This window comes from Phyllopteryx taeniolatus, chromosome 22 (assembly GCF_024500385.1).
Source record: "Phyllopteryx taeniolatus isolate TA_2022b chromosome 22, UOR_Ptae_1.2, whole genome shotgun sequence".
In the NCBI taxonomy this organism is placed as follows: domain Eukaryota; kingdom Metazoa; phylum Chordata; class Actinopteri; order Syngnathiformes; family Syngnathidae; genus Phyllopteryx; species Phyllopteryx taeniolatus.
The window spans coordinates 6,969,682-6,980,601 of NC_084523.1; the positions used below are offsets into that span (position 1 = coordinate 6,969,682).

The window sequence follows — 10,920 nt, forward strand, 5'->3', positions numbered from 1 at the left end:
GCAGAAATATGACACAATAAGCATCTACTTAAGTTATTACTTTCTAAATAGATGACAAAGTACCGCGTATAAATTCAACAAATGAAAATTAGATACGAAAATGTCATCTATACAAATTAGCCATTAGTTAGCTATTAGCAATAATTTGATGCGTTTTTTTCCTAACAAGTGATAAATAATGCAGATAAATAGCTCCCACATCTTTTATAGTTGTTTGTCCAATAGACTTAAAACAAGTATGATGTGAAATTTTACTAAGTAGAATAGCGAGCTAGCAGTTATGTTTGACATGTTTCTATTTTCTAGTGTTTCATTATTTTCTAGATATGTAATAGTTTACTGTAGAAGGGTCAACAAATAGAGACAAGATGTTAAAAGTCAAGTCACTTTTATTCATCTTGTCCATAATCACAAATCCCTGTCAAGAGTTATTACACAATCTGTACAACATAGTACACTGTCTATCCTCACAAAGCCAATTTACATACGGATGGTGAAAGAAATAGAATGACAATATGGAAACTGAAGATGGCACAGTTGTGGGAAAAACAATATGTTCACAAAAACACGCAGAAAAGTTGTTTCAGAGTACTTTTATACACTAGAATGGCTTTAAGAAAAACATCACAGCCTTCCAACATTTAAAAAAACAAAACAAAAAAAACCTGATGTACTTCCTGAGTACGGTGATGTGATCAAAAGTAATATTTTATTCTCAAGTCGAGTTGACAGAAAGGGATGCAGGTATTGGGGAAGTCTTTTGGTTCATTTTCAGTGATTTTTAATGAGCAAATAAATACCTAAGCAAAAACAAAACAAACAAACAAAAAAAACCTTTACAAAGTAAACAATGGCTGCATCACGTGTAATCCCCGCCTGCAAACGTAGACTTAAAAACTTATTTTTACAGAGTTTGGAACTGTAGACTATGACTTGGTCTTCCGGGTGGATCATTGCTCCAGGGTCACCACCTCCACCGCCTGGCCGTCCAGCGTCACAGTACTGTCGATGCGCGTAGCTACCGGCGCCATGGCCACTTGGACAGGCCTGTTGCCCTGCGCGAGGCTGGTCACCACCGTCTGGTACATGCTGACCGGGATCTGGACCAGACCTGAAAGCAGGGCAAAATTCCAAAATATATTTTGAAGCTCCGCCACAAGTGCTTATATCATCCAGTGATGCCAACCATAAGAGAGCATCCGGTGTGCTGCGGAAAATTATCCAATATCACTTTATTGGTCCGGAAATTATTTATTTACAACAAATAATGGATCTTTGTTCATCTATCTATGCTAGCAACAAATAGTGACAGGCAGAACAATTACACAAAAAGGGATATTCGGCTATAGTGTGAAATTTTAGGATAAACCTGATAATCTTGAAATTTCACTTTCTGAGTAGTGTATGTGCCTCAGCTCAATAAAGGTTGGCAAGCACTGATCTCGTCTTTCAGCTCGGCCGTGTCAGAACAATGGTGCGATTGAACATCCTCGGCCCTCTCCCCCCAACACAGCTGTGTGCGCCTGCAGGGATTACTGCAGCCGTCACGTGGGCCCCCCGCTCCACCCGCCAATCTGTCCGTGTCACCAGCCAAAACCCGCGTGCACCGCCGTCCACATGCAGCAGTAATTGTTTTTTAAAGTTAAAAAGTTCAAATCCCGAGGGCTAATTGTCAGACTCACTCCGGCTAAGCCCACTCGCCGGTGATTGTTGACAGAGTGGAGGAGGGTCTACGGGGGCGTTTGGCCCAGCCCGATGAAGTCCACGCGCCGCGGGCCAGCGTCGAGTGGCCACTCCACAACATGGTCGCTAAGACGTTAAAAGGGCCGGGAATGCGCGTGTGTGTGTGTGCGAGCCAATCAGCGGGCAGTGCACTTCAAACGGCGCCCTCCACTTCAGTGATTAGCTCAATAAGGTCAATAGCGGGCAGAAGGACTGGCCATGGCATCTCTATTAGCTTCTTGCGGGCATCTTTGATCAAATCAGACGTGATGTCACAAATGAGGTCAAAGTGTGCGTATGACTAAGAATGAACATTTAAGTTTACATGTAAGTGCAGATTGACAGCTGGTCCCAGTGATAAGACATGGACTCGTAATGGAGTGGATCAAAGCTCTTTAGGAGGGAGGGGGAGGGGGGGCAGGCCCTCGAGGGAACCAGTGACAGCTTTACTTTGATTGATTGGCTCAAGTGTTGAAAGGTCATTTGTTGCATTGATTGATTGGCAACTGAAATAGAAAAATAATGTAATACTTAAACACTATAAGGTGAATTCTGAGATTTGTTTCTAATTATACATGTCTGAAGATAATGAATGAAACGTGTGCAAAGCCGGCGCATTTACGACGTGCATTTAGTTATCTCGCTATGCCTACATCCTGAAAATACACCTTCCCTTCGGACAGTCCACTGGCGTGGCCGCTTTAGAGCGCCCGAAGAGTGAAAGGGGGCTGTGGGGGTGGGGTGGGAGTCTGACATGACAGTGGCAAAATTAGTTCAGTTCCCCCTTAATCCGAATTATTCGACATATTTTCCTGTATTTTTACTACCTGTAGGTGTTTCAATACTGAAAAAAATAATTCATAAATAGTGTCAATTTTACTGTTATGGCACAATGCATGTGACTTCACATTGCACGGATGGAGGTCGGATAACATTAAGAGAAACACGGGTGTGACGCAACAAGTCGTGCACCCAACACCTACCATCTGTCACATCAGCACGGAGTAGATTAGCCTCGGAGGAGCCCGCGGAGGGAAGCTTAAACTTTGCAATGCTAATTGGCTGGCACGTACGAGCGAGGCTGAAAATGTAATAAATTACAGTGTTGCCCTGCTATATCACGGGTCATGTGTAGCGCATCCGCTATATAGTTAATAGTTGTTGTTCCTACAGAGCAGAGCAAATACATGCCTGCGCATTGTTGTATGCTATGCTTGTATATGTTGCTTCTGTGTGTGCAGAGTATCAGTTGTTATATAATCACTGGAAACAATGCTAATTTCTTTAGCCTGCCTAAGTGGTTTTGCATTATATGTTAGCATTAAGCTAAGTTTAAATCTGTTTAAAGCGTTTGGGAGGGCTAAAACTTGGGCCTGGAACATGTCCCCTGCGATAAACAGGGTTCACTGTATACCAGTGTTCTTTTCCGATGACTGAGATTTATTGTCCCACATGCAAGCAAAACCAGCTAAAAACAATAACTTCGCAAGCATAAAAAAAAAAAGAAAACAAATACCTGTGGCGTCCTGCACCCCTGCTAGCGCCCCGACAGCGGCCGCCGTCTCAGCCAGCACGATCTGACCCCCGCCTTGAAGCGTGGCCTCGGCCAGCGTCGCTACAGCATGGGCTGCTGCCTCGCTACACACAGAACCCAAAATGGACAATATGTTAAAAACACGCACAAAAATGTAGAGCTTTAATCAGTCAATATAGAATAAACACACGTAAGGCTTACGTGTGCAGAATTGGAGGTGCACAGTCTTGTGGGGGTTATTACAGAGATGTGTGTGGGTTTGTGTGTGTGTGTGTGTGGGGGGGGGTGTACAGGAGTATAAGAGGCTTTTACAGTCTGGACTTAGGGAGAATCTGTCACAGCTCTCTGAAGGTAGCAGGTGCAGCGGCGTCTAACAAAGCCGTTTTATTAACCAGATCACCGCCGGGCGGAATTAGCACGAGCCGGCTATGGATATGATGAATTGATTAAGACGCTTCTTCCACCTGGAAAAAAAAAAGTATGAAAACAAAATGTTCCGCAGCCAAGAGCGAGTAGAAGGAGTGGTGGGGGTTGAAGGACTCAGGTGGATCCAGGTAACAAGCCCCACTGGGACAAACCCATTTGTGACAGCGTCACCTTGACACCAGGAAAGCTGCTGACATACCAGCATCTTAGCTTAGCAACGCATGCTGGTCCTCAAACTCTAAGAAACAATTAAGAGAAGCGTAGGACATTTTATTTTAATGTTAATTGATTTCCTTTGCATGGAATGTAGGCTTAAAATAACCACTTTTTTTCCTTATGTGACATGATTTTGGCTGTGTCTGGAATATCCACTCTATAGTGCCCTATACTGTATCGTAAGCTTTTTAGACCTGTCCCTACAATGTGCCCTCAATGTATCCCACAATGCATCCTTATAAGTCACAAACGATGGTCACTAAAAAGTAATACATTTTAATTTGTTCTGTTACTCAGTCATCTTTCCCCATTGAAATGAATGGAAACGCCATTAATCCGTTCCAGCACCCCGCCCCAAAAATGTTTGGAATTTGTTTTGGAAAAATACCACTTCACTTTGTACTTTACAAAATCATACAGAAATTACATAATGAAAAAGAACAAATAGTTTTTGCGTCACGTCAATGGACATTGTGCTGCTCTTTTTAAAGCACCAGGGGGCTGTATAATGCCAACATTCGATACAGGGAATGAGTGAATGATTCCGAACACGGTCTTGTATGTTCTGGAAATGACTTTCTTCAGACTTCTGATTGGGTGAAAAACTGCGTTATATTCAGCACCAACTGTTGCTTTGGCATGATGGTGATTTCATTAAACAGCATTAATTATTTTAATAGTCTTTTTTTTTTATTTTTTTAACCTTGTGTACCTGTTGAAATATCTCTGCTGGAAAGCTAAGGCTTCTGACGTTTATCGGTACACTGGCGATGGGAGTATTATTGAGCAATACTATTAGCTGAGAATAGCCAAGGGGTTTCACGCTAGCCTTCGAAATAACAACTTTTCTGACCTGTTGAGCGCCATGGTGACGGTGGCTCCCGGCTGCATCTCGTGACTGGCGGCGACGGCGGCCTCAGCCAGCGACGCCACCGCCTGCGTGGCCTCGGAGGCCTGCGTGGTTTGGATTGTCATTTCGCCGGCTTGGAGGGTGGCCCAGTTTTGCTCCACCTAGGCAGTCAGTTTCATCAGAATGCGCTGACATGTAAAACAGAGTCCAGTGTGGTTGCAACTTACCTCGCCGTCCGCCACCGTGGAGTAGTTAACCTGCGCCACCGTCACACCGGGTAGTTCCGAGGCGTTGGCCAGCGTGGCGACCGTGTGTCCCGTCCCGACCTGGATGAGCGACACGGTGCCGTCGGGGTTGTTGATGGTCTGCACCACCGTCTGCGAGGGCACCAGGTGGGCGATGCTCTGCGCGGTGGCCAGGTGGTGATGCGTGGTCGTGGTGGTGATCTGCTGCTCCTCGAAAGCGTACAGCAGATCCTCGCGGCCGTGCTGCTTGTAGCAGTTTTTCACAATGGTCCTCAGCGCCTGCGTCCAGGACACCTTGAGGGGGTACACCCAGTACAGAAACCAAAGAGATGGATAGATGGGTCATTTTCATATAATTTGATCAATAATGATAAAGACACTTGGAAAATTAAGTTATTTATCTGAATTACATGAAAATGACCAAGATACTTTATTCATCCACTGTTCTCTCTCACCCTCTGTTTTTGGTCCTCAGAGCGCACGTCGCTGCGAACGTTGGCCCAGGGGATGTCTTCGGGCCACCACAGGGGCTTGCAGCTCTCCTTGCCCCAGCCGGGCTTGCCTCGGCCCGTCGAGTACTTCAGCATCTCCGGGATGAAGGCTCGCAGCTGGGCCTGCAGCAGAGGAGAAGAACGAGACGGGTGAGGATGACACGAACACGCCCTTGAGGTGGAAAAAGAAAGAGAGGTGAGTATTGATCGGAAACGTGCCGTGGTGCTGAGGACCCGCAAATAGCAACGGACTCTCTAAAAAGGGGAACGAGCCACAGACTAATCTATGAATGTGGCACCAGGCTGACGTGTCAGACAGACCTTGGTGACGAATAAAACAGAACATAGTTTCAAGTGTTTAACGTGTCGGAGAGTAAACTTGGTCAAGTATTGTTCGCTATCTGCCAAACTGCTCAGTCAAGGAGGACAGAATCGTACAGTATATGACAGGCTGTTAAAGGGTGTCGTAGTATTGGAGTGTTTTTTAAGAGTCCGAGCACAGTGAATAATGCATGAATCTTCATGGCAAAATTCAGACACAAGGTGATCTACATGAAGGACGTCGACTGAGCGTCACCCTTCATGTACAGATTGCATTGTCGAGCCTACGAACGCGCTTGTTGGCTCCGCTAAGCCGTCTGTCGTCACGTCATCACTTCCCTAGCTTGGCAGGCTGGGGGTGCGGTTTAGTGCCAACGTCCTCGGTGTCCTGGTAATATGGGAGCATCACCGCGGGGGGATTATATCGCTGCAACATCTGCCTGCCTTGACATCACCGGCTAAATTTGGTCGTGTCACAATTAAATCCCCCGTGCGCCATGAACCAACTCCATATTTTCTTCCATTTTGCTGTCAATGGAACAAACATGCCCTGATACTGGCAAGTGCCAGATGGCCTAATTACAGTGGCGAGTGAGTTAAGTGGCACGGTGTCCCGCCCTTCCCAACACTCCACCCATGTTAATCCTCAACCCTCACCATTTCCAAAGGCTTCTAAAATGTTGCAGGTTCCCCTTGTTAACATGGCTTGGGGTGTAATTACAGGCTCACCTGCTGCAGATGCGCCACATATCAAAACCAGCTTGTGGCACTAAAACAACCCCCCCTTTAAGACGAGTAAGGCAACAGGTTACTGCTGCTAATCTCATCCTTCCTCCAGAAAAACACACCTGCCCGTAAGGCTCACGTGGGCGCCGCGACTGGCTCACATCTTTCTTGGGGTTTGCCGATGGTCCCGGAGGAGGCGCCACACAGGCGATGGGGGGGAGGATATGTCAGCAGCCCTGGGAGTGCCGCGTAAACAAGATGGGCTCCCGTGGGAGGGTGGGGACATTAAAGCAGTGGGCGACTTTTTACCTCACTGAATCTACCTTGTGCTCATTAATATGCGCTTAACTACTAGAAATGATGATACATTTAGAAAAGTGTTGGCTAAACGTGACAGAATTATTCTACATGTCTGTGATGTTGCCAAGTGGTGCCCTCTGCAGGCTCAGGCCGAAATGTGTCAATAATGGTTAGGGCCTGATTTAAGGAAATGCAGAGTTGTAAGGTTTATCATTGGTGATATGGCATGACTCCTCCCCGTGACTGGCTCCAAGTCAGCCCTTAGATCATTCAGAAGCTCCAAAATTACACTGCTGAATATGTCATGATCATTTTTGTTTCTGGCATTTAAAATTTTTTTACACAAGCGGAAAAGATGTGTTCTCCCTGCCACTTCTTATTTTTCCTATGCTTCCCTCCTTGCCACAACAACCTAGAGCTGCAGCTACTGAATATTTTTCGAATTGAGTATTCTACTGAATTTTTATTTTGCATTATTAAACACAATAATGTGCATGGGACGTGCAGGTATTACTTTTGTCTCCTTGGGGTCGTCACCCTCACGTTCTACTGTAGTATCTGTGACTTTTGAGTGAAAATAGCTTCAAAAGACAGGGCTTGGCCCGGTAAGTGACGTGGGCGTCAGCACATGAGAGTGTAGAGCTGGCTGGCTGTTAACAGGTTTAACTTTTTTTATATAATCTAATTATTTGAGTTATTCGATAAATTATTGCAGCGCTACAATAATCGCAGTTGTCATTAGCACAGCGGTGCCGGTTTACACCTGCCTTTCAGACACAGTATTTAGAGACGCAAAATCAATCACCGCAATTCATCTCAGGTTTGATAAATAACATTGAGGGTGCTCTGCTCCTCAGTTTTTTCTGTCTTCAGGTACTTTGTCCATCCTTTTGTACTCCACTTAGTACCATTTAATTGTGATTAAAGGTGATTTTTGCAGTCAGATGTGAGCAAACAGGGAAGTGGAGCCTCACCTGGGTCATCTTGTCCACTGAGACGGGGATGCCGTCTATGGTGAGGGGGGGCAGCTCCGACGCCAGCTCCCCTCCAGCGGGGGCGTGTTCGGCCAGGGCGTTCTCCAGGTCCTCCAGCATCATGCCCTTATACTTTCTCACCTGGACGACACGCACAAAACAGATGTTTATATCACATAGAAGTGCATGTGGAGGAGATGCTCAGTCCTCTAAAGCACTCACCACATTCTCCAATGGAGCAGCACCAAAGACCTTGAAGACCGGGTTGGGTTTGTTTGGCGACATGCACATCACGATGGCCTGTTGGCCCACGCGGGTGGTGTACTCGTCCAGAGTGGCCCTCAGCTTTCTGTCAACAAACCTATCACTTACTTCCCCCGCACCAATGCGATTAAGTTGCGTTCTCTGTCAGGAGTTTGCAGCTCACCTGAGGAGACGAGTCTGCTGCCGCTTCCGGATGGAGGGGTTAGATTCAAAGATGTGGGGCCTCTTCCTTTTTTTGCCCGTCGCCACGGCAGCAGCCGCGGCCATGCCGACGGGGCCTGTGAGAAAATGATGGACAAGAACATAAGTGCAAATACAGTTTAGAAGTTTTGCTAAAGCGGTCATGCTACAGAAAATGTATGAAATTTGAATTTAAGTGAATTGCAACAGTGGCATGCTGACATGGATTAATGCAATAGCTCCTCCTGCTGGTCACTCTGGAACATTACATCAATTTCTGTCTCTAGATTGCATTGCCTGTTTATTTGACGAGACCGGTCATCACTATCTCATACTATTGAATGAAAAACTGTGTCAAATCTTTTGACTTGAATTTAATTTTTACTTTACTGATTGTGAAAGCTGGGTCTGTTATTTAATACAAAACTAAGCCAATACTACTTCTGGTGAATGAATGGCAACAGGTGGACACAGGTTAATTCTACCTTTTGTGGAAGAGTGTTTAATTGTTTTTCTTCCTGTCACTATATGTCGCTGGCATAGAAAGATAAACAAAGATACACTATTTTTAATAAATATATAATAACTTTTGGACCAATTATATGAAATTTGAGAATTTTCCGCTTATAGGACGAGACAGCGCAATCATTTCTTCAATTTGAATCTGCACTTAAATTAAAAGCAAATCACGAACACAACCTGCGGCGGCCAGGTGGGCAGTGACCTCGTCGTGGCCGGCCGAGTTCAGAATATCTGCGTCATCGTAGGGATCGTCGTCCGGCGAGGAGCTGGAGTCCTCATCGGCAGTCATCATGGACGCGTCGGCAAAGGTGGTCACGTGCACCTGTAATACAGCCAACTAGAGATATTCTGCATATTCAACTTCACTGATGTTCTCTTTTTAAGCACCAAACCTGTTGACTGACGGCGTTGGGCTCGATGGTGGTCATGTGTTCTGTCTGGTGAACCGTATGATCCTCCATGACTGACGCCGTCGTCAACACAGCTGGATCCAGGGTACAGCTGCTGAGGATGGACATGGAAGCGTGATGTGCAAGAATAATAGATGAACCAACAAGTAACATTTTCTTGATTCAACTTAATCCACAGAACTAGGCAAGGGCTGGTTTCTGGTTTCAAGGTACAGTATACCATGCTTTTATTTGGGTTCTACGGTATTTTTGTTCATGGTTATCATACCGTCAGAATCTGATACCGGACCATGCCTACAAAGAACTTAATCTTCAAAAGATTTCCATGTGGCTTTTGGGGAACTCATTTCAAAGTTGGACTATTATGATTCCACAGTCAGTATGTTGCCTCCAAACAGGAGGATTGTGCTGCATTACTAAAGAGAATAATTACAAAAAAAGTATATGAGGTGTCAGAAACATTTCAGGAGCAAATATTTCAATGTATATCATCACTCTTGGGCAGAAACCTCCTATGTCCAATTCAGTCAGTTTCATATTTTTTTCACAAATTGATACTAATGGTCAGTCAGGTTTTGGATATGCGAGGATTCCGCCAGACGCCAGCGATATCTTTTGCAACATCGGGACTGGTACATTTTCTGACACACACCGTAAAGTGCATGGACCTATTGTGAACACTTGCATTTATCATGAATGCATTCATTGTGAGGAGTGAAAAACAAAAATATAAAAAGTACATCTTGAACTGTTTTAGGCTGGAACAATGCTGCCCTTCTTGTGTATCTAATAAGGTAACCACATTATTAGAAACACATTTTGTCTAATGCAGTGCAATTTTCAGACAATAAAGACACTATAAAACGTGAACCTCCTCATAACACTTTTTACAGTTTTCCAGATCTTGTCTTGGTTCACATTAGGTGTATCTAATGTAATGTTTTGAAACAAGCAAGCTTAATTAGCCTCGAAAACAATTCCAAACCCGAGCAGCCGAACGTCTGATTATTCAAACTATACCGTTGCACTAAATGCAAAATCATCGTCGGTAACGTCTTTAATTAACGACTTGCCGTTTCACTGATGAGTGCTCTTTGGAGCTAAGCTAACCATGCTAAGCCCTGCCCTACATTTAGCTGGCCGGCTAGCGTGCTAACCATTTGGCGGTGCACTTTCGTCGTGTAAATAAATGCAAAAGGCCCGCATCGTAATAACGTTGTTATTCCACAAGTACGATCGTGCTCGGTGGAAATGCGAGTTGAAGCCATCGTAGCACGAAAGCAAGCTGAGCATGATGGAATAATAATAATATTAATAATAATGGAATTAAACCGCAGCTAAAGGCTAGCAGCGGCCTGCCACCTATCAACAGCTCTTCTCGACTTTCAGCTTTGTTTTTTTGTTTTGTTTTGTTCCTGTGATAAAAACATTGCAAAATAACGAGCCGCGCAGCATTTACAGCCACGCCGGCTGCCAACATCCCGACCACAGCATCTTTGGCCCCCAACGCTGCCGGGTTCGCGATGCGGCTGCGCCGGCCGGGGCTGAAATAGCTGGAGATTGCGCGGTAGGGTACTAACCTCAGAGCGGCTGCGCTACTTCGGGCCTGCGCCGTACAGCAGCTGTGATGGAGCCGAGCAACAATGGACGACGCGAACAGACACACACACACACACACACACACACACTCACACTCTCACACACACACACACAGAGGCTTACGCAAACAGCCCATAGTG

General features: G+C 45.3%; 1 protein-coding gene across 1 annotated transcript; it reads right to left on the reverse strand.

Moving 5' to 3' along the window:
• Positions 1-371: 371 nt before the first annotated feature.
• nrf1 (nuclear respiratory factor 1) lies at positions 372-10,244 on the reverse strand. The gene is made up of 10 exons (XM_061762138.1): positions 9,164-10,244; positions 8,949-9,093; positions 8,233-8,347; positions 8,028-8,154; positions 7,806-7,946; positions 5,449-5,607; positions 4,976-5,287; positions 4,752-4,909; positions 3,239-3,360; positions 372-1,111 (listed from the first exon to the last, which is right to left on the reverse strand). The coding sequence occupies exons 1-10, from the start codon at positions 9,332-9,334 to the stop codon at positions 951-953; spliced, it is 1,611 nt and encodes a 536-aa protein (XP_061618122.1). The 5' UTR covers positions 9,335-10,244; the 3' UTR covers positions 372-950.
• Between the last annotated feature and the right edge of the window lie 676 nt (positions 10,245-10,920).

Excerpts from the sequence above, each read along its gene's own strand:
- nrf1 (XM_061762138.1), bottom strand. The coding sequence starts at position 9,334 with ATGTTACTTGTTGGTTCATCTATTATTCTTGCACATCACGCTTCCATG. Across the intron at positions 8,155-8,232 it reads CAGCAGACTCGTCTCCTCAG|AAAGCTGAGGGCCACTCTGG; the intron begins GTGAGCTGCAAA and ends GTTTGTTGACAG. Across the intron at positions 5,608-7,805 it reads CAGTGGACAAGATGACCCAG|GCCCAGCTGCGAGCCTTCAT; the intron begins GTGAGGCTCCAC and ends CCTCTGCTGCAG.